At 40.1% G+C, this 24,511-nt stretch overlaps 1 protein-coding gene across 12 annotated transcripts in view; it reads left to right on the forward strand.

Annotated features, from left to right (window-relative positions):
• mbnl2 (muscleblind-like splicing regulator 2) overlaps positions 1 to 24,511 on the forward strand; it is a 142,839-nt gene that overhangs the window by 67,308 nt on the left and 51,020 nt on the right. For 10 of the 12 annotated variants that reach the window (XM_052026284.1, XM_052026283.1, XM_052026285.1 and 7 more), the window contains exon 2: positions 2,940 to 3,783. In XM_052026284.1, coding sequence (XP_051882244.1) covers positions 3,610 to 3,783 — 174 coding nt within the window. In that variant the 5' untranslated portion in view covers positions 2,940 to 3,609. Of the gene's footprint in view, positions 1 to 2,289; positions 2,340 to 2,783; positions 2,804 to 2,939; positions 3,784 to 24,511 lie in introns of those variants that run through there. The other 2 variants (XM_052026281.1, XM_052026286.1) reach the window with 2 other exon arrangements.

Raw genomic sequence — 24,511 nt, forward strand, 5'->3', positions numbered from 1 at the left:
CATTTCTTTAATGGTTGAAGTAACGTAACACAGATCTTCCAAGATCATAACTCTTTTTGCAAGATAAATGGTGAATTACTTCAACCTTATTGAGATGGTAACGGGGCACACATCTTGCAAAGTTGATTAGAAGAAAACAGGTTGTTAGAAATTGCCCACTCTAACTTCTCTGAAGCAGAGTTCATAGTTTTATAAATGAATTTGGAAATCCGCTTAAGGAATTTTAATGCTCAAGGGGAGTGGGAATGAACCAGTATGTTTGTAGACTGTGGACATGATGGGCAAGCCTCCCTCTTACCTGTAAATTGTATGAATAGCTTAAAATCAGAATCAGATTTATTATCACCTACTTATATGACATGAAATTTGCTGTTTTGCAGCAGCAGTACAGCACAGACATAAAAAATTACTATAAATTACAAAAATAATGCAAAACAAAAGGAATAATGAGGTAGTGTTCATGGACTGTTCAGAAATCTGATGACGGAGGGGAAGAAGCTGTTTCTGAATCATTGAGTCTGGATCTTCAGGCTCCTGTACCTCCTCCCCGATGGTAGGAATGAGAAGAGGGCATGTCCCGGATGGTGAGGGTCCTTCGTGATGGATGTCGCCTTCTTGAGGCACCGCCTCTTGAAGATGTCCTCATTGGTGGGGAGGGTTGTGCCCGTGATGCAGCTGGCTGGGTCTACAACAATGTGATCCTGTGCCTTGGAGCCTCTATACCAGGCTATGATGTGACCAATCAGAATGCTCTCCACTGCACATCTGTAGACATTTGTACGAGGTTGTATAGTTTGTACATTTCTTCATTATTTTCTATCCAAACCACCTCTTGTGTTTCACCATTTGTATCATATTAGTCCCACTGACCAATAGAAAGATATTGTATTTTTTAGCATGTTTTTGTCTGATTCTTTAATTTTATTGAAGTAAGTATACATTGATGTTAAAATATTTTATTGCAATATTTAATTATGTTACTCCTAAATAACTGTACTAAATGGTTAGTACAGAATGTGCTATACAAATTGACTGTAGTTTCAATTTGCATTATTGTTTTGAGTTGTACTTATTTTCAGTTTGCAGTTGATATAAATTATTATATCTTGATTTATAAATCTTATGTCATTATTTATTCCTATCAGTGGCATTTAAGGCAGTTGCTACTAAATTGAAATTTTGATCCAAAATCAGTGATTCTTTAACTTTAGATTTTGGTTCATAATAAGTTAGGTTTTCTCCTTTTAGTTGGTTCCTGAGTCAACCCAAAAAAACATTGTATATGGCTTGGTGCCAAAGTTGAGCTTGTCAGATTGTAAGTATCCTCAGCTGCCCTGAACCCCATCTCTCCTCATCACCCCACTTGTGTGTGTGTTTGCTACACTGAGAGGATGGGGTTGGGTACCTCATTGAGCAGCTGAAAGCTAGCCTGGGTAGCTCTGTTCCTAGGTTCCTTGGGACCTAGTGCTTGTCCCTGATGAATGAATTTAGCATTTTGATTAGTGTGCTTGTTCATGTCCATCATTCCACAACCTGTTGAAAGCTGATCTACCATGCTGTTACACTGCTGCTTATTTTTGAAGTCCAATGCTAAGAATGTGCAGGCATTTCATGGGATTTATCCAAAAATCTATTGAAGTGGTCTTAATCTTCTCTTTGTATTAAAATTTGATTTATGCATCAAATTTAAATCATATGGCTTGTTAAAAGAGTAATAAGTTTTCTTTGTTAGAACTTGCAGTTTTAACAAGCCACTAAAGTTGCGGATGAATAATGCTTGCATTTCTGGAGCCACATGCCACTGAAATATGTGCCAGTTCTCTTGTAATTAGACAATAATACAATGTTCTGTCAGGAAATTGGATTATTAATCAATACATTATACTTTAGAAGTCTTATTTGTGAATGGTGTTTTTGACTGGTTAATTGTCTAGAAATGATAGTTTAATTCTGTTATGCTTCATTGTCGCCACATTCAGTGTGTCATATGACTGTCCCGACAGTTGTATAGAGGTCATCTTCAATTGTTTCAAAGAACAACGTTCAGCTAACCAGTTAGAACGTAAGAGTTTTAAGGCTGGATTGTAAATTAACTGTACAATTTTCAAATCAGCCATACTATGGTGGTTAGAAAGAGTAATTCAGTATTCCAAAATTATCATTTCCTGATAAATGCAACATTTAGATATGTTCAATTCTTAGTTAGCATTCATAGGGTTAAATCATGAAGGAAGTAGAATATAGCTGCTGCCTATTTGACAGAATTTGTGTTGTTTACTTTCCCCACCCCCATTCCGTCATTACCTTCTGTGGTTCCCTTCTGCTCGGCATCTGTAGATGTAAGTGTTCGCAGATGTTAGTGAAATATTGACTGAATTACTGTATGTCCATTTTCTTCCAGATAAGGGAACTGAATGTTGCAACTGCATTTGTGCCTTTTCGGGGGGAAACACTACTCCTGAACGAACAGGAAGAATTGAGTTAATAGAGGCCGTGCTTGTTGAGTAGAGCACTGCAGTCTGTAGAGATGAATTCCCAATCAATTTGAAACCAGGCCTACACAGTACCTCTATATAGCATTAGGCCCGGTCGTATTGGGTTGAGGCATTTTCAGTATTGAGAGCATAATGTCATCTGGCACACTCAGCCATTTGAGATACATCAGACTATTGGACTGCTGCCCAGAATATTGCTGCAATACATGTTACGATTGGCTGTTCCCTCTATCAAGCATAGTTTCACGAGGGAAGACAACTCCTTTTTTTAATCTGCAATAGCATGGCTGACTGCAGTATGCTGCCTTGTTAGTACTGCTTCCGTTCTCCTCTCGAGTACATGGAAAGTGATCGGCTGTATATATTGTAGCGTATGCTGGTTTAAATAGTGAAAGTCACGTTACAGAAGCATGATTTTTGTTTTATTTTTGTTTTCCTCAACAGGTATGTCATAAAAAGTGCCTTTGCTGAAGTCTGTGTTACTTGGAACTGCTTGTAGGTCGGTCTGCTCTCGTGAGCCTTGCTTGCTGCCAGTTAGACAAATGTCTGGCCTAACGTGCAACTGAAAACAGAAATCTCTGCTGCATCTGTGGCTGCTGTTTCATCTTAAGCTGAACGTTACATCAAAAAAAATTGGAACAACAATCTACTGCAAGAAGAACCAACCAACATACGGAGAGCTGAGTACGCTGAATAGAGTAAAAATCAATAACTGAAAGTGACTCAAGCCTGATTCATAATCAATCAACTGGTGTGATTGCATCAAAGTAACTTTTAATTAAAAAGCAATAAAGTGTGTGTGTCAGCACAAATAAATTTTCAACAATCATACTGGGAAAAAAACGGGGTTAAATCTCCACAAACTGAAGGTGACAACTCAACTAGTGACTGATCGACCACTTGCTGACTTGACTGTTTTGATGTTGACTAATTCATGGCAAACCAATTTTCGAGCAGCGTTTTATGAAGTAATTTTTTGGTTAATGACCAATAAGAAGCATTTTATATATTGAAAGAGGTATCTTTTTGTTTTTAATCCTTTTGACTGCTGCATTTCCCTCAGAATCCTGACACTAAGCTGTTCTAAAACACGCTAAAAACACTTCGATTTATTATGGCTGTAAACGTTACTCCAGTACGTGATACAAAATGGCTGACGTTAGAAGTGTGCAGACAGTTTCAGAGAGGGACATGTTCACGTTCAGACCAGGAATGCAAGTTTGCACACCCACCAAAAAGCTGTCAAGTTGAAAACGGACGAGTTATTGCATGCTTTGATTCCCTCAAGGTAAGGAATTTTAACTTCAAGCATTTCAATGGTGCAGTTTCTAATTTTTTGGCACAATGTCCATTGATCTGATTTGGAGACTTGGGAGATTATAACCGTATTTTATTAGTGTGAACATATATCAGAATTTGACAAGTTAAATTGTGTATTGAACATTAGCACTTTTCAATGGACTGCTTTAATTATCTTTGGACAGTAGGTTAAGAATGTAACTTTTTTTTACATACATGCCTTGTAGCCTCTGAAAAGAGATTTTATCTACTTTAGTATATTACAGTATCTGTTTAAAAATTCTTGCATGCAATCATCTTCTGATAACCGCCTCTTCAAGTCCAGCTATTTATTTTCATAGAGGTGTAAAAGTGTTCTAAAATATTATCAGCCTTAAAAAAAACACATAAGAACTTCTTTCCAAATATCCTTCCTAACACTGTTGTTAGGCTTTGGATTCTCTCCTTGTTCTCAGTTTCTTTAGGCGATACCTAAAATCCATCTCCTCTTATTTCTGCGTCCAGAAATCTAGCTCACCCGCTGCAAAAGTATTCTGTCTTATGACATCCTTAACTCCTTCTCAACAATATGAGGTAGCTCTGACCACTTCTTTCTTACCACCTGGATTTCCCTTTCTCTGTCTCACTGCCCTTAACATTTGAATGAGGGAAAAGTGCACACAAAGTTTCTCTTAACTCCCAACGCTCTCCAGCCACCATGACACCCCAGTTATTGTAGGCATATGAAGGATTTTCTGACCTCTAACTTCGACACCTTCTTTCATTTAAACAATCACGTTTGTGTTCTTATTGCTCCTGTAGTGTACCTATCACTCCTTTTAATCAGAACTGCGCAAGCGTAACTGTTAATAGTGCTTGACTGATTGTCATTGTTCTCCAGATTTAGTGTTCCAATATCATGTTTTTCCAAAGCTCAGTCTTTACTATCACAGTTCCTACTCAAACATCACCCTGAATGACAAAGGCACCTTTTTTCCACAACCAACCACTTCCTCAAACAACTTATCCCCTATGCGTTCTTGATCGTGATATCCACTGTGATATCTGTTGGAGCTCATAGAATGTTTTTTCCTTGTGGTTTTGTGCCAGCTGCTGCCATCTCATTGTCACAACTGTTCCATTTCCTTGTTGCCCTGGTTTCTCCCTTGTTGGCTTTCCTGTCCTGTCTGTACTGTCCCTTCTGTGTCTGCCTCTTGCTGTGCAGTTTTCTTCTCCAGCAGTGCCATCTTCTGGCCCTCCCCATCTCTGTGGTGCCATCAATGGCTCCAGTGCTTTCAAGCACAATCTTTCTTCCCACTAATCCAGTTATCGTTTCTTTACTCAAAGAATTTTCACCCTTGACCCACCACCTTAGGTCTAACCTCTTCTCTACATTACCATGGTGCATCATTGTGCTGCAGGTGAGTGGTATTCTTCACAATGGTAACGTGGTAGTGTAGTGGTTAACGTAATGCTATTACAGCGCCAGTGACCGGGGTTCAATTCCCGCTGCTGTCTGTCCGGAGATTTTACATTTTCCCCATTTCTGCGTGGGTTTCCTCCAGGTGCTCCGGTTTCCCTCCACATTCCAAAGACGTACAGGTTAGGAAGTTGTGGCACGCTAGTTGGCGCCGGAAGCGTGGCGACACTTGCGGGCTGCCCCCAGAACACACTACACAAAAGATGCATTTCACTGTGTGTTCCGATGTACATGTGACTAATAAAGAAATCTTATCTGATATCTGCCCATCACGATTCTTGGAGCATTTGATCTTGCACATTGTCGCCAATCCTGACTATCATGAGGCCAGCAGATTATCAACACTTCCCTTCTTCATCATCCCAGGATCCTTTTGAAGATCTATTCTTCTTCCCTGATTTATATGCTTTTGTGGTCATCTTCCACAGCCATGAAGTCCAGCTGAAACGAGTGGTTACTTCTGCTGATGATCAGAAAAATCAAAGCTATTGCTCTACCTGCTATTTAGGAGTCATAGAGTCATGTAGCACAGAAAAGGCCCTTCAATCCAACTCGTCTGTGCTGACTGGGTTGCGGTCCTGAACTAGTTCCATTTGCCTGCATTTAACCCATATCCTATAAACCACTTGGGCAAACACCTACCACTGGAGTTAAAATGTTTACTGACATTGGCCATGTTCTTTTGGAACTCCCCCCCCCCCCCCAAACTCTGTACTGCCACACCTTTATTTTAAAAGAATCCCCTCAAATCCATTTTCCTACACTGGCCATCAGTTAAACTAACTCACAAACTTTTCCAGTATTCTATCGTCTTGCTACTAGACTGTGAGATGTCTTGGGATGAACTAATTGGGTAAAGTTTCCATGGCATTTTCAGTGGGTTGAGTGAGATATAAAGGTGAGAAGTTAATGAACTAATGCAATGATATTTGACTCCTTGTGTTGGCTTGGTCACAACTGTTTTGATAGGATGAGTGAGATATAAGGTATAGGTGGGAGGTACATTAAAATTGGGTCCTGCATGATCATATTGCATAGAACAAGGAAGTAGAACCTCATTTCTCTTCGCCTCTGTGGACAAACAATGCTCCAACCTCAGTGTGTTCTTAACGTTCTTTTTGCTTTTGGTGCTTATGGCTTGTGTGATCAACAAGAAGAGTTACAGTGGGGAGTAACACAGCTTTAAGTTTGTGGCTTTTGTAGGTACTTTTAAACTTGTGTCATTGATGTCAAATCCATCCTACCTCTGTATTCTTATCCAGCCCTACAACCTTTCCATGATAACTGCAATTGTTGCTTTTCTGACCTGTTGAGTGTCCCCAGATACAGATGCATCATTGGAGACTGTGCTTTGCTGCCAAGGTCCTAAGCTCTGTCTCTTTCCTCCTTTTAAGATATTCCTTAAAACCTTGTTCACTGACCAGGACCTTTTGGTCAAATACCTGAATATCGGCTTGGTGATACTTTGTAGGTTATTGCTCCTGTAAAGTGCCAAGTTAGAGGCACTAATAAATGTGTCAGTATTTAAGTAATTTGAAACCCAAAGTCTTAAATTAGCATTCTGTTAAACAGCATTTTTTTTAGCTCATATATTTCCTTGGTTATAATATAAAGTGAACCCAACTTCACTGCATCCAAAAGTCTTCCAGTGTAATTCCTATGATACTGGCATTACCTTAATACATGGAAGGGATATCTGAGGAGAGTATTCTGTGAACAATATTTGACATTGTCCCAAGGTTTGCTGTTCACTGCTGTGGACGTGAACTTTCATTAGCATTGTTTGATTTGAAATGGCATTCTGACTATGTTTACTCCTCACCATAGAAAACCGCTGACTTCAGTGGTATACAAGTTGTCTCTTTCCAAAGATGAAAAGCCAGTCCCCCCCCCCCCCCCCCAGTTTTTCTTGGTAATGAGTTCTCCAGCTGTCCTGTCCGCCATTCCTTCTCAACACTTTAAAGAAACACAGATTAACCAGTTATTCACCCAGTTATTCTTCATAGAATTTTATAGGTAAATTCGCTGTCATTTTTGCTCACAATGCAGTACCTGACTTCAAGCTAATTCTATGCAAAATGCCTTGCGATAGTTTTGAGATGTGTTAAGGCGCTAATGAATACAGGTTTCTGTTTGTCTCACGAGCTCTGATTTTGTGACCCACCTTCTGAAATGTGCACATCTTTTAATGATTTTATAAAGGAACAATGTAGAAAATCATCCTCGATTATGTGTCCAAATATTGTAACTAGTAGTGGTTGGTTGTTCCAGTCTGCTTCAGTGGAGCTGAACTCCAGAAGCACAGTACAATCTGCAGTCACTTTGGTGCATGTTTTGTGCATAAACACGGAGGATGAATTTCTACCCCTCATGTCCAGAACTGGACACAATACCAAAGCAAGGTTCAATGGGAGTACTGCCCAGTGAGAAGTGTTAATGGTATAGAATAGAGTACCTTTTTTTTACCTCTTTGCATTCATTGCTGGCCTGCTCAGTTCCCAACCAGTAAGTTGCATCGATTGGCAATTTGAATCTTGACTATTGTCCTAAATGTGAACTTTAGTGACATATTCCACAATTGCTATCCTTATTTAAGTAAGCAAGTTTATTTTACTACCTTGTATAATGACTGTTAAGAGAAGGGAGCAGATTCAGTTTAAAATTTTTTTTACGTGTTCTGGTCAGCAATAAATGGGTTTATCTCACTTATGTTTTTTTGTGAATTCTTGCAGTCAGCAAATTAGCTGCTAGATCTCCTAAAGCCAGTGACAGCACACCAAAGTAGTTCCTTAGTTGTAAGTTACTTCAGGGCATTCTTAAAGGGGCTCCATAAAAGCACGATTTTCTTTCTGTCACTGGTTTCAGACACAAGTGCACCACCCCCTCCCCACCAAGGTGAAAGAGCTGCCAGAATACAATGCATTTAGGCCATTTTTGACATTGGAGTAGCTTTTGTATAGAGCATTTTCAGGAGTTTTCTATTTCTGTTTAAGTTGGCTCACTGATCTAAGTGGCCTGTTGTACAAAGGCTTGTCAGCAGGTTGATTTCATCCATTGTTTACTGAAATGGGATCCAAGTAAAACATTTGTTGGCATGCTTTTCCAAGATGATCTTTTATTAATCATTTTAACCAAAGTGCAGTGAGTACAGTGACTGATTTACTGTCTAATTTTTGGACGAGCTAGGAATGTCTAGCGGATAAGCTGCACGATTAAAGTTACTTATTTATTTGTGTAGTTTTGTGTACTTAGGATGTAGTCAGAGTTCTTCGTCTAACTGTAATTTTCATGGATTTTTCTGGCTCCTGGGATTCAGATAAAGACAGAATTTTTGACCTATATACAAAAATGAAATAAAGTATATGTTAATATGAGAACAGAGTTCAATTAAAATTTTATCTTAAAAATGTCTAAGAAGCTAAGGTAAACAACAGCTTAGGACTTATTTCCTGCCTCCTAATATTGCAACTCATGCCAAGGCAGAAGTATTTGCAAAGAAAATATGATACAGGGACACAGAAGGGAAATATTAGGACAGAGGAGCAAAAGCTTGGTCAAAGACGGGTGAAGCAGAATCAGTGGAGGGAGAAATAATGGGCCAGATCTTGCTGGTCCAGTAACCCTGCACAGAATAGCCACCCTCTGTCATCTCACCGCATGCCCACACGTCTAAATGCCGAGAAAGTATCTTGTGGGCCCTACGCATCCAGGAGTCCGACAGTATGGTCTGAACAACACAGATCCTCGGATGGCACAAGTTGGCAAGCTCGGGGCAAGCATTTGACTGCACATGATGCCCGTTTTTTAGAGAGAACAAGGGTCAGATGCACTGCTGGAGCTGTGGACTGTATGTACAGGCTAATTGTATGGTCAGATCTGGAGTTCGGGAAAGCAGGCCGTGTGTGCAGATGGGGTTTGGGAATGGGATCGGAGGCAGGAGCATAGCCAGGAGAGGGACAGAATGGTCAGGAGTGGGCGGGGAAATGTGATAAGCAAGGTGAGAGACAGTGGACATGGATTCCTGTACCTGAACCCCACATTATATGTGTGAGAGAGTGAGTGTGTCCCTGCCTGGTGGCACCTGCCTCACCATTAAGTGAGTGTTCATGCCAAGCAGCAGAGCTTGGTCTCCAATAGTCTTTTCTCCCTCCCTTTGCCACTGGCTCAGCGTCCGTGTGGTAGCTAGTATGCAATGGCTACCACTCATTAAAAGAAACCATATACAAGCAGCTTCCATGGACATAATATGAAGTTGAGAACCTCTTGGGCAATCCAATACTTGCAGAGCTGAATGGTGCTGGAGATCCATCCCGAGGTACAAACTGGAAGAACATCTTTATGGAGTGAGACTCTCCATCTAGAATTAGCTAGTCCTGCATCTCAGGGACAACCTTCCTGTGGAATTAATGAGCGCCTAATGACTCTTGGGTCACTCCAACACAGAATTGAGACAGTATGGTCATCAGTGCATGTGCCCCAATGCTGAAAGCTTTAGAGGAGGCCAAGGAGGACTTCTGTTCCAATCTTGAATAAGTTCCTGAACCAGATCCCAGAGATGGACAAACAGTTCATATTGGGCAACTTCAGTGTGAGGTTAGGAAGAGACACTGATTAGGTCAGGTCAGCATGGAAGGAGGGTGAATGTGGAATTCCTCGATGTGCCTTGCAGTCCTGTTAACCATATCTGCAGGAGGTATGCCTGGTTTGACGAACTTGAGCACCTGCTTGAGTCACTACAGTACTTCAGAAAACTCATAGTTATACTTTCAAGCATATTTTGTCAGGGTTGTCAGCCCACAACCTATAAATGCAGTTACCACCAGATGACACTAAAATAGGTGGTATTGAAAAAGGTTATCAAGAATTACAGTGGGATCTTGATCAGCTCGATAAGTGGGCTGAGGAATGGCAGATGGAGTTTAATTCAGATAAGTGCGAAGTGTTGCATTTTGGAAAATCAAATCAAGGTAGGACTGTCATTGTAAATGTTAAGACTCCTGGGAGTGTTGTAGAACAGAGGGACCTTGGAGTTCAGGTACATAGTTCCTAAAAGTGGTGTCACAGGTAGACAGGGTGGTGAAGAAGGCTTTGGCACACTGGCCTTCATCAGTTAGGGCATCGAATATAGAAGTTGGGAGGTCATGTTGCAGTTGTACAAGACATTGGTGAGGCCACACTTGGAGAGTTGTGTTCAGTTTTGGTCACCCTGATTAGTTTATAAACTGGAAAGAGTGCAGAAAAGAGGAAAGATATGCTATAGAATGTTTTGTATAAGGATATATGGGTAGAAACTTAGAAACAAAAGGGGCAGTCACTTTGCTTGCAAGCCTGCAGATAGTCGGAGGAAGATAGAGGAACAGGTATGTTTGGCAAATCACAGAAAAGTATAAAAATAATGGGATTTCAATGTCCCAATATTAACTGGGATCCCAAGAGTGAAAGTTTTAGAAGGGGTGGAGGTTTTACAGTGCATCCCAGAGAATTTTTTGAGGTGGTATGTAGAAAGTCCTACTGGAGAAGGGGCAGTACTGGATTTAATCTGCAGAAATGTGGCTGGGCGAATGGAGGGAGTGTTGATAACCATTACTATGTAGGTTTTAAGGTTGTTATCAAGAAAGACAAGGATGGACTGGATATTAAGGTCCTGAATTGGGGGAAGGGTGATTTTGATATAGTTGGGACCTGGCAAAAGTGGATTGGGAGAAGCTGCTCGCAGATAGTTCTACAGGTGACCATTGGGAGGCATTCAAACAATAAAATAATGAGAGTTTAGGCTAACACGTTCCCAAAGTCGTGAAGGGTAAAGACAACAGGTCTAAGGAATCTTGATATTCGAGGTGTCAAGAGTTGAATAAAGAGAAAAAAAGATAACGTGACTGGTTAGGAGAACTGAAAACAGGTGAGGTCCTACAAGAGTACAGAATGTGTAGCTGGGCACAAAAAAAAATTAGTGGGGGCAAAGAGGGCATGAAATGACATTGGTGGGCAAGATTAAGGAAAGTTCCAATGCAATTTTAAGCATATTGAAGGCACGTGGGTAACCCAGGGTATCTCATTAGGAACCAGAGTGCAATCTGCATGTGGAGCCTGAGGGTGTAGCCTGATGTCCTAAACTTATTTTTCTCATCCACATTCACAATGGAAGAGGATGTTATAGTTGGAGAGGGCAGTAGGTTTCCAGAACAAATTATCATTGGAAGGAGGAGTAATGAGATGTCTTATGGTGGACAAATCCCCTGGACCTGGTGAGACATATCCCATGCTATGGTGAGAGGCAAGGAAGAAGATTAGTGGGACTCTGCAACAGGAAATTTTCACATCAACTCTGGTACCTGATGGCTGGAGGATGGTGAATTTGAACCCCACCATTTTGCTTAATCTTCCTTACCTATGGGAACGAAGCTAATCTTCAGAACTAATGGGAAGCGTCCAATCTGCACCAAGTCACCAAATCTCAGTCACCTGACTGCAGTATACAGCCGATGCTTGTGTTTGGTATGCACTTGGGGATGAGCTCCAACCCATCGTCAACTCGTTCGCTGATTCATCTGCAACTACGGTCCTCTACCTACCTGCCCCCACTGCACAATGCTGCCCTCTGACAATAAAGGCTCATGGCAAGATTTTGGAAACATAGACCACTTCCCTCAGCTTGGGAGCCACCTCACAGTGAAGGCAGATAACATTGCTGAGATTCCCCAGTGAGTTTGTGGGACAGCACAGCCTTTGGTTACTTGAGGACAAAGGATGAAGGTCAGTACCTCAGACCAAGGACAAACTTTGGGTTCTACTGGGCAGCAGTGATCCCTTACCTTCTTCTGAGACATGGATTACCTGCACTATGCACCTCGATCAAGCACTGGAAAGATACCATCAATGCAGTGTCTGCAAAATCCTTCCAATTCCCTGGAAGGATAAGTGAACCAACGTGTTTGTCCTCTCCAGGCTAACATTCCCAGCACTGAGGCCACAGTTACAGGCAGTCTGCTTCGTTGGGCAAGCCACATCGTTCGCATGCCTGACATCAGACTTGTGAAGCAAACAGGCTATTCTGAGTTCTGCCACAGGAAGAGTTTTACCAGTCAGACAAAAAAGTTCAAGGATACGCTCAAAGCTTCCTCTGAAAATCTGCAGCAGGCTCACTGACTCTTAGGAATTTATGGACCATAATCACTCAAAGTAGAAAAGAAATATTCAGGATGGGATTGAGAGCCTCGAGCCCAAGCATTGGGAGCACACACAAGCCATGAATCAAGCTACCAATCACTTGCACAGCTATGGAGTAAAAGACTGGAGACATATGGTGGAAGAGGATTCCATATTACAGATTTATCATGACTGGACTTCAGCGATTAGAAAGAGACTTTGTGGGGAATTTGGAATGAAGGACTGGAAAATCACCTGCAGCTCTCCGAAAAGCCAAAGTAATGGATTGCAGCCCTCTGGGGTTGCAGGGAAATCCAAACTGTAGCAATATCCTTCTGAATAAGTGGCAAAAAGAATGTATCGCCTCAAAAACTACCAGTCCTGTCAGCCACTTCCTGCCCCAAGGTGGAAGATTTTGTGGGTTCCAGGTTGGCCTCCTCAGTCATTGCAGAACCCAGAGAACTGGAGGGGAAGCAAGTCCTCCTCAATTCCAAGGGACTGCCAGATAATTTTAACAGCATTAAACTCTCTGTGTAACTTATTTTGGCCTAAATTATATGGTTATTTGATTGGGGGTGGCTGAGGGGTTATGGAAAGCAGTCTCCACAGTGGATAAGTATTTTTACAGATGCTTGAATAGAATTCTGCAGCACAGGAGGTGGTCACTTGTACCTGTACTGGTTCAGTGAGAGAGCAGTCTGATTATTTTTCCTCTTGTCCTGCTCAAGTTCCATCTCCACAGTTGTTCTTACAAATACTGATACTTTGACAATATTGCACATTACATCAGAATAAAATAAAGTTAAATTGATCTTGGTTACGAAGTACAATGAAATAACTGCATCAGCCATGCAACTTTTTATGTTCCATTAATATTTGACTGATTTTCGATGACTGATCATTTGTTGAAATACTTCAGTAAGAATTTTTCAAGAAAGATTTTTAATTGCTTTATATTGTAACTTAATTTCTTGTCTTGCACATTTTGTGCACTTTCAGTTCAATTGTGAGGGCACTTTGCATTGTTTCTGTCTGTTTTTGAATGACATTTTCAGTCACTGTAACAGGACTTGTATTTATAGTGTTTTTCATTGCCTTGGGTTGTGCCTGTTAATTCAAGTTGGCTGTTCAAATACTCTCCTGGTTGGCTTTGTTTTCCATTTTCCATTAACAAGGTCATCCAAAGCTCTGCCACACTAATTGTAACTCCTGTTCACCCCTGTGTTTGATGACCTACGGTGACTCCAGTCCAACAACACATTTCTTAAAATGATTTCAGATCTCTCCTGCTTTGTCCCTTCCTATCTTCTGTGATGTCTTCCAGTCCTACAACAGTCAGTGTTCCATTTTTGGCCTCTGTAATGTCCCTGATTTTAATCATTCCACCATTGTTATCTTTCCCTGCCTAAACCTCTTTCTGCGTCACAAAAGGTTTTGGGGTATCTTAACTAAAACTTACTAGATGTAAACTGTTGAAAGTTTTAAAAGAAAACCAGTGCTATGTGAAAAATTGGATTTGCCCAGAAATAGATTTGTTTATTGCAACTAAAAGAAATGACATTGTTGAATATTATTTCTGCTCCTTTGCTTCTAAAATGATTGCCAATATATGCCCCATCAAAATGCCACCAAATCGATTGTTCTTGGTGATTCTGTAAATGCAAGAGATTATTTTCACAAAACAGGACTGCCCCATCCTGACCAGAAGTCTGACTTGCTCACTATTTTGAAGAGCATCAATATAAAAGTTTTTCTTAGCTGAAGATTGATGCAGAAACAAAATTTGCAGTGGTTAGCTTCATTTGGCTAAATGCATGACTATGTATCTAAAGGTTAATAAATGTTCAAATGGAGGAAATGTGCATGGAATTCCTTGTTCATTTTGAAGGAATGTTTGGAATGTTTGTCTACTACTATTGTTTTTCTTCAGGACCAGCGGTCTTAATTATCTTTTGGAGTCCTTTGTGAATTGATCGTTAAGCATTAACAATTTGAGACATTTGATAACAGAATTCACCTTTGATGAGAATTGTTTTGCTTCACACTTGTGTTTAAAAAGATGCTGTGCATTTTTTTAAGTTAGAATACGAATTCACATGCGAATTCATTTTGAACTGAATTCCTTCTACAAAAATAAAATGTGATTATCTTAAAGTATTGGTAAATATTAGGACTAATTGCTAACTGCAAACCTGTATAAATAAAAACTGGGTAAATACTACTCCTCTGCCATCAGATTTCTGAACGGTCCAGGAACTCATGAACACGACCGCGTTATTCCTCTTTTGCACTATTTATTTATTTTTGTAACTTTATAGTAATTTTTATGTCTTGCACTGTACTGCTGCCAAAAAACAACAAATTTCACGACATATGTCAGTGATAATAAACCTGATTCTGATTCTTTTAAATATCGGTTTTTTAGAACAGCCTGTTTAATGCACTTACAGCAAAATAACAAGCCATTCCTTGGTTGATGCGCCACACAAAGTTCCCTCAACTCCTTTCATCTTTTGTTCTCAATGTATCATTCAGTTCTTTCTCTCATGTATGTATCTAGCTTTCCCCAACATATCTTCAGCATTTGTCTTGACGGCTTCACATGCACATGCAATTTCTACTTCTCAGCGGTGAGTAAAGAACCTTGCCTGAATTTATTGGATTTATTAGTGATCTTTTACATTTATGATTTCTAGCTTCAGACTTCCTCAAGTGAAAGCATTCTTACCACTTTAACTCTTCTATGCCATCAATCATCGAACAACGATAATCTTAAGACCACTAGTTTTTAGTCTGGAGAAAGGAACCTAGCCTGTTTACTTATTTAACTTGCATTGTTATTGGAAATGTGGAAGTGTGCAAGTCGAATGTTGTTATAAAATGACCACAGACAAACCTTTTTAACTCTGAGTGCTTTGTGCTGTTCGATGTGGAATGGAATTAATTGCAAACGCAGAAATCGGCAGCCCCTGATGCTTGTCTTCTAGGCTGTTACACAACATTTTGGAGCTTGGAAGGTTGCAAAATGGAAATTACAAGGCAGAATAAATAATTACATATTTAATAAGCTGCCTAAATTAATGCAAATGCTGCCATTTTTGACAACCAGCCAAATTTAGCATATGGATATTAAAATATTACTGGAAAGTCATGCTTAAGTAAATAACCTATCATGTGCCAATATCTTCTGTGAAGTTCTTTGTTTGTCAGCCTTTTACTTGTAAAGGGCACATAGGCATCTGCACTCAATAGCCATCTATTCTGCAGCTCAGTGTTTTAAGGACAATCTAAATTTAGAAGGAGAAAGTCAGTTATCATTTGGGTGTTTTCAAACCATTAAGTTTTCAGTTTCATCTTGTATTTTTTTTGCTAAAGAAAGATACCAAGTTTTTCTTCAAGATAATAAGATAAGATATATATATTTATTAGTCACATATACATCTAAACACACAGTGAAATACATCTTTTTATGTTGCTAAGAATGTGCTGGGGGCAGCCTGCAAGTGTCGCCACGCTTCTGGCGCCAACATAGCACGTCCACAACTTCCTAACCCCGACGTCTTTGGAACGTGGGAGGAAGCCGGAGCACCCGGAGGAAACCCACGCAGACACAGGGAGAACATACAAACTCCTCACAGGCAGCAGCGGGAATTGAACTCGGGTCGCTGGCGCTGTAATAGTATTACGCTAACCGCTATGCTACCGTGCCTGCCCAAAGTATTGTTCAAAGTACTGTTAAACATTTTTCAAGGTTTTCAAATTTCAGTGAAGAAAAATGAGACATTTCACTTGTAATTATGAAATTGCTACTTTTAAAATCTTGTTGATGTTATTTTATGTAATCCATTCTTCCTTTTGTTCCTGTTAATGGAATAGGTAATGTTTACTTATCAAAATGGCAAACTATATCAAGTTTCAGTTGGTGAAAACGTAATAAAAGCATCTGATAGTAGTTGTATTCCATCTTCTTTGGCCTCCACCCCAATGCCCACATTGAACATTTCTATTTTGTGTTGTTCTATCAAAAGTGAAAAATAACCAATATTTTAAAGTATTTACTCAGTTTTTATATAAGTTTGCAGTTAGCAGTTATTCCTAATATTGGCCAATAGTTCAAAATAATCACGTCTTATTTTTTGTAGAAGGAATTCAGTTCTTCGAAATGAATTTGCATGTGAATTAATGTTCTAATTTTTTTAAAAATCCAGACCATGCTTTTTGTCATTGTTCTTAACGCTACTAGCTATCCGATACTTTTTACAAAGGACGTCATAGCTGTGGAAGTGTGCAACTTGAATATTGAGAAATTTTCAGTTAAAATTGTTTGGCTGAATTCAGAAGGAAACCTAACCCAGCAGAGCCAATCAAATGGGAAATTTGTCAGGAAGGAAAGTGTTTAAATACTGAGGACTGCACTATCTGGAGACAACATACTGTCTCCATAGAACACACAAAGGAAGGAGATAGGAGCTGTAGAGAAATGTTCAAGGTCTTTACTATGGAAAACTGAAGTATGTTTTATTTACAGTGTGCCTCCAAGCCAAAAACAAGAACAGTCATCTGAATAGAATTTCCGCTGAATTGATTCCTGCAGGCTCTAGCAGCAAAACATTAGCATATATGGATTGTATATCTGGTAGGGGAAATTGTGGAATAATGGTACTACAGTTTGACCTCATTGGTAGTAACCGGATCAATTAGGGATCTGCACAGTTGGTTTATTCATTACAAATGCAACTGTAAAAATAATAATAGGGCACGAACCATTTGTTGTTTGTGTATATGTGAGGAGAAAATATTTTGTACAAATTCAATATGTCAAATTATATGGTGACTAGAAAGGCAGGCTGTGTCATAATATTTTAATATAGTTTTTGCATTGTTAATTCTGAATTTCAATCATTACACAGACACTATGAAAGTTAAAATATAAAGTTTGGATTACTTTGAAGGTTAGTGGCAGGATGATGAAGTCGATATAGTTTCTGTATGTGAAAAGCTTCTTCATCATATGAAGTTCACAAAAAATTGAGAACATTGTTAGTTTTAAAATACAGATACTCCTTTGTACTGAAGAGAGCAGCACTGAATAGAAAGGCCATTCAATTTCAGTTTATTCTCTGTGTCCTACATATACATGGTTATTACCTGTGAGGAAATGGGAGTGCAGGGTCTGAGTTTATGTTTGAACCTGCTATGAATATGTAGTAAATGGTGGTGGCACTGACTGTAGTTCAGGGGAACTTGAATCAACAACTGCGAATGGATTTTAAAAAGGTGTCTTTAACACAGCACTCCCTGTCTGTTTTACTATCAGGGTAAATTTGAAGCTGTCCCACAATATATTGAACAGATGGAAAACAGTGAGCCTTTAAGAACATAATAGAGCAAAGCTCTGTAGCTTCCCCTGCTTTTGACTCAAATAGTGTGTTGACGATATGGTGCTAACTTCTTCCTCAGTACTGTAATACTGCAAGTTGATTTTTTTTTACCAGTTCCGTTAGCCTTATCGATAAGATGGAATTTTTTTTATTTCATTCAGATTTGTTTATCTCCCTTTTATTTCTCCTCCTTTGGCTCGACATGTAGTCATTTTTCCTGCTGCTCTCATCTAACTACCTTCCTGTATGAGGAGCGTTTGATGTCTCTGGGCCTGTGTTTGATGCAGTTCAGAAGGATGAGGAGGGGATCTCATTGAAACCTACCAGATACTGAAAGGCCTGGATAGAGTGGACGTGGAGAGGATGTTTCCATCAGTGGGAGTGCCTAGGATCTGACGGCACAGCCTCAGAATAATGGGACGTCCCTTTAGAACTGAGATGAGGAGGAATTTCTTCAGCCAGGGGTGGTGAATCTGTGGAATTCATTGCCACAGAGGGCTGTGGAGGCCAAAGTCATTGGGTCTGTTTAAGGCAGAGATTGATGGGTTCTTGATTGGTAAGGGTCATGGGGAGAAGGCGGGAGAATAAGGGTAAAAAAAATCAGCCACTATTGAATGGCAGAGCAGACTCGATGGGCCAAGAGGCCTAATTCTGCTCCTAGATCTTATGGTCTATGGTCTTCCTCTGTCTCCAGTCCTTAGGTGGTTGGTTGCTAAAGGTACAATGTGGAAAGTGGTACCTACCCCTTGATGCAGCTGCGGATGGAGGGGTATTAAGAGATATTCTTGTTGGTAAATTCAAGGTGTTGAACAAGCAGGAATAATGCTACAGTGGAATTAGCAGTAGGAGCTGTAGGAAATCACCAGCAAGCTGTGTGCTTAGATAGTCAGGGTGAGGTGACTCGAAACTGAGAAGAAATGAGATGAACATCTGCTGATGTGTTGCAGCTGCCCTTCTGGGTCATACTTGATGTCTGTCAGCAGTTCAGTTGGTTGGATTTGTAAACACTTATACTGGGACAATCTATTTATGGACCCCTCTACCTGTGAGTAAATAGACATATTCTATTACTCATTCATTGCTAATGTCACGTTACACTTCATCATCCTTGACTGCTGTGAACAAAATTGCATCTAGTTAAGCAGGTTGCTGTATTCTAATGTACCCATAACTGAATGAGTTGTAAGGGATATATTTTGGGATTGATGTGTATTTAGGAAGTCAGGTAACTTTTGGGAGCTAATCTTCATCTTCCTTGACATCACCAGTGGCCTGAGCCCCAGGCAAGGCTACTACTTCCAGCTTGGTCCACTCAGCTGTCAGTTATCAGCAGAATCCATGGCCTTCCCCATAGCTGGCTGCACTGATACAAGGACACAAGGAAATAGGAGCAGGAGTAGGCCACCTGGTCCCTCAAGCCTGCCCCACCGTTCAATATAATCATGGCTCATCTACCCCAGGCCTCAACTCCTCTTCTGCACCAGGTCCACATCGCCCTCAGTCCCACGATCTTTCAGAAAATGTATCTTCCTCTTTAAATACCAGAGCACCTTTTGCAGCTAGTACGTCACTGGAAACACAGGTCTCAAAGCTTCCATTCAAGTTGAATATTTGTGGATAGGTTTGACATTTTAAACATTCAAAATCACTTGAGACCCATTTCAAAAAAATGTAACCATATAAATTATTACAAAGTCTTTTAAAAGTTAGAAGACTAAACAGGCTCATACTCAATAAAATAATTAAATCAAATAAAAAGCCGGCCTTGCCTTTCTCCTGGCAGCCAATTTTTTCCCATTCATTTTAATGGGTCTGCTGTATGTTCCGGGTTAACTGGGCACAAATTCAGCCAGTGGATTTCCCAGCCTGAGAGCTTGAAAGTCTGCAGGCTTTCTTGCTGCAATGTTGAACTGCACCAGGACTCCACTAATGCAGTGTGGTGTTCCGTAGTCAGCAGTCTAATGGAGTAGAAAGCTGCATTACGATCTCTGTCTGGGATTAGTCCAGTTATGAGCATGTCTGCTGGTAAGTCCACATGGACCTCAGCAAAGATTAACCTCAGTATTTGAGATTTCTGTTTAGGAAATTGGAAAAATTATACTTTCCAGCTGTGTTACTTCAAGAGTTGGCACAGTGAAGTATTGATACTTCATTGTTAGTACAGAAGGAAATGTTAAATATAGAACAGTACGGCAGGAACAGGCCCTTCAGTCCTGATGTCTTGTCGAACACGATGCCAAATTAAACTAATCCCTTCTGCCTGTACATGATCCATATTCCTCCGTTCTCTGCATATTCAAAGTCAAAGTCGAGTTCATCGGCATATGGACTAGTCCATGTATGCACAGGTGCGATGAAAAACTTGCTTGCAGCAGCATCAGATAAGCAGCATTCACAAGAAAAACACAAATTAATCAAATTATACACAAATTTTTACAAGAAAGAACACAATTAGAACAAAAACAAGTCCAATTTCATGCACAGTGATCAAAGTGGTCATAGTGTTGCTATACTGAGGTAGTGATTACGGTAGTGCAGGTCGGTTCAAGAACTGAATGCTTGAAGGGAATTCTTGAACCTGGTGGTGTGGGACTTCAGGCTTCTGTACCTCCTGCCCAATGCTCACTGCAAGAAGATGGCATGGCCCAGATGGTGGAGATCTTTGATGATGGATATTGCCTTCTTGAGGAAGTACCTCATGTAGATAAACATCTGAAAGCCTTTTGAAGGCCACTATTGTATCTGCTTCCACCACTATCCTAGCAGCACCTTCCAGGTTCCTACCACTCTCTATATTTAAAAAAAAACGTGCCCTGCACATCTCCTTTAAACTCGCCCCCCTTAATGGTGCTCCATTTTCCTTCATGTCTCCCAGAAGATGGGAACATGAATTCAGGAGGGGGAAATTGGGAGAACACACACCAGTCCTCATTGAGGGGTCAGTGGTGGAAAGGGTGAGCAGCTTCGAGTTCCTGGGTGTCAGGATCTATCCTGGGCCCAACACATTGATGCAATCACGAAGAAGGCATGCCAACGGCTCTACTTTGTTAAGAGTTTGAGGAGGTTTGGTCTGTCACCAAAGACACAAATTTCTATAGATGTACGGTGGAGAGCATTCTGACTGGTTGCATCACAGCCTGGTTTGGATGCTCTAATGCACAGGGTCGCAAGAGGCTGCAGAGGGTTGTAGACTCAGCCAGCTCGATCATCGGCACAACCCTCACTGCCATTTGAGGACATCTTCAAGAGGCGGTGCTTCAAGAAGGCAGCATCCATCACTGAGGACCCTCACCATCCGGCATATGGCCTCTTCTCGTTACTACCATCGGGGAGGAGGTCCAGGAGCCTGAAGACCCACACTCAACATTTCAGGAACAGCTTCATCCCCTCCACCATCAGATTTCTGAACGGTCCATGAACACTACTTGTTTTTTTTTTGATCTATTTATTTTTGTAATTTATAATAATTTTTATGTCTTTGCACTGTACTGCTGCCACAAAACAGAAAATTTCACTTCATGTAAGTCAGTGATAATAAACCTGATTCTGAAATGAGAATGCAGGAGTGATTCTAATAGTTCCACTTGCTTAACAATTGTAGTTCTGTCATCATGGAGTTGAGCATTAGTGATCTAATCTCGTATCCTCATTATCTGTTACGTCATATAGACATCATCTCCATCTGAAATATAAGTAGCTGTACAAGAGTAAATTGATTCATGTAATACACTAAAAGAATTTTAATCATCAAGTTGTCCTTGAAATTCTTTTTTAGTTTTGATCATCACCACTGAAAAGAAAAACAAATGTCATTGCAATTTGCAGAAGGAACTTACACATCTGAAACTTTTCAGGATAATATTGATATGCACTGGCACTATACAATCCTCTTCAATTGGATTTTTTGCTGCTATTTAAAACAAAATTAAGAAGTTCTTTATGATTATGATTAATATTGCCCTAACTCAATTTTTAGTGAAAAGGGAGAAAATTCAGGTTCCTTAATTCAAGGTAAAAATTAAATTGAAGAAACAATGGAAAGAGTAGAAGACACACGACATTAGAGAGAGAAAGAGAGAGAGAAGCACATATTTTGGTGGGAGATTATTCACCTTGTTTTTCCACCAAAGTTTTACATCCTTCAGTCACAGATCTCAAGTAATGTGGCACAGTTCTGCTCCACAACCAATCAGCTTGGGTACAGAAATGGTGTGGGACCTTGACAGGTAATCTGTTACCCAAAAACGTGGAGAGACTGAATGGTCTACTTTTCTTTTATTCATTTGTCGTGTGCCAGGGAAGAACTACGATGGAATGTTGGCTTGATATGAAAGATCCTGCTGCAAGCAAAAGCTGCATACTTTCTGTGTGACAGGTGAAACTTTATGCAAATTTTATGCAAAGATGCATGAGACCTTGCAGTTTGTAAGAAAGATCAAGAGGAAAAATAGTCAAAGTTGTACAGTTTCAAAGATAAGATAAGATTTCTTTATTAGTCACATGTACATCAAAACACACAGTGAAATGCATCTTTTTGCGTAGAATGTTCTGGGGGCAGCCCGCAAGTGTCGCCACGCTTCCGGCGCCAACGTAGCATGCCCACAACTTCCTAACCTGTATGTCTTTGAAATGTGGGAGGAAACCGGAGCACCTAGAGGAAACCCATGCAGACACGGGGAGAACGCACAAACTCCTGACAGACAGAGGACGGAATTGAACCCGGGTCGCTGGCGCTGTAAAGCGTTGTGCTAACCGCCACACAAGTGCTTCATATAAAGATGACAGGACAATCAGAATCAGGTTTATTATCACTGACATGTCATGAAATTTGTTGTTTTGCGGCAGCAGTACAGTGCAAAGACATAAAAATTACCATAAGTTACCAATAAATAAATGAATAAAATAGTGCAAAAGAGGAATAACGGGGTAGGGTTCATGGGTTGATGGACCATTCAGAAATGTGATGGCGGAGGGGAAGAAGCTGTTCCTGAATCGTTGAGTATGGGTCTTCAGGCTCCTGTACCTCCTGCCTGATGGCAGTAACGAGAAGAGGGCATGTCCCGGGTGGTGAGGGTCCTTAGTGATGGATGCCGCCTTCTTGAGGCACCACCTCTTGAAGATGTCTTTGATGTTGGGGAGGGTTGTGCCTGTGATGGAGCTGGCTGAGTCTACAACCTTCTGCAGCCTCTTGGGATCCTACACATTGGAGCCTCCAAGCTCTTTAAAACATGCATGAATCTTTCCTTCAGAAGTTGAGGTGTATGTTTTAAAAAATACAGTGTTAAATCTTTACAAGTAACTGGATAATTCTCAGCTGGACGATTGACCCATTGCCACCTTTAACTTAAGATGTCATGGTTTTGGAGAGGATGCAGAGGTTTGCTGGAAAGGATGGCTGACCAGAGCAGCTGGGATTGTTATCTTTGGAGTGGAGATGCTTCAGGGGAGATTTTAAAATATTCAAAGGTGTGAGTAGATACTGTCTGGTGGGTCAGAAACAAACAGACACATCTTTAAGATGGTTGGTAAAAGAACCAGTGAAGAGATATAAAGCAATTATTTTACCAAGTACAATCTATAATAGGCTGACTGAAAGGGTAATAGAAGTAGATTTGTTAATGACTTTCAACAGAAAATTGAATCTATATTTGTAAAGATTTGTAGGGCTATGAGGAGATGTTGGGGGAGTGGAACTAATTATATTGCTCGTTTAAATAGTATGAATCTATTTAAAGACCGCAAAGATAAGGATTAATATCACTGAAGTAGCTGAACAGGAAATGTTTGCACATATAGGAAATTGGCCGTTCATAAAGAAGATGCAAAAAGAACTTATCAAGCTTGAAAAAAGTAAGGCACTGTAACTGAAAGTAGAATTAATGAAAATTATATTACTCAAGCTATAGTGAGTGACTGTAGGAAAATACCTTCTATGAATAATAATCTTGTGTCTAAATCAGCAAGTTTTTTTATTTAAAGGCAAATCATTAAAGATAGCCATAGAGCCCCCTCCTTACCTAGAAGCTATGACCTAGACATCATTAAGACTGTGTATATTGAAGCAGAGTAAGGATTAATATAATGTCCTTTTCTGTCACCCTCCCAAGATTATAACCATGAATAGAAGGAGTAGACCATTTAGTCTCTTGAGCTGGTCATACAATGAGATCCTCTCTGAGCTCATGGCCTAATGGAAATTTATTAAGATCTTTGGTTAACAAAAATTTAACAGTCTCAGGATTAAAATTAACTAGTAACCTCAATCCTTTGCCATTTTTTGGAAAAGAACTTAGAACTTCTACCACCCAAAGCATAAGGAGATATTTCCAAGCCACTTCTGAAATACTTAGTTCCATATGTGAGACGATGATTCTGAGTCTTAAACTATCCAACAAGTGAATGAAATGATTTTTCTTCATCTACCTTTTCTGTTCCACTTAATATCTTGAATTTACAATCAAGTCACACACAACTTTCCCGGTATTTGGGATCTTGTACTCAGGTGGTTTGAGGATTGGTTGATGGACAGAAAACATTGGCCTTCAGTGTAAAGTAATGATTACAAGGGTAGAGACCTCTTGCTCTAATTATGTAGAGGCCAAGAAAGATCATGTCTGGTATATTGTATTCTGGTCTGATCTGCTTAAGGAAGGATGTCCTTGCAATAGAGAGAGTAAGATTCACCGGATTGATTCCTGGGATGGAGAGGGAGAAATGGGAGTTGTTATGTG

This window comes from Pristis pectinata, chromosome 11 (genome assembly GCF_009764475.1).
Source record: "Pristis pectinata isolate sPriPec2 chromosome 11, sPriPec2.1.pri, whole genome shotgun sequence".
In the NCBI taxonomy this organism is placed as follows: domain Eukaryota; kingdom Metazoa; phylum Chordata; class Chondrichthyes; order Rhinopristiformes; family Pristidae; genus Pristis; species Pristis pectinata.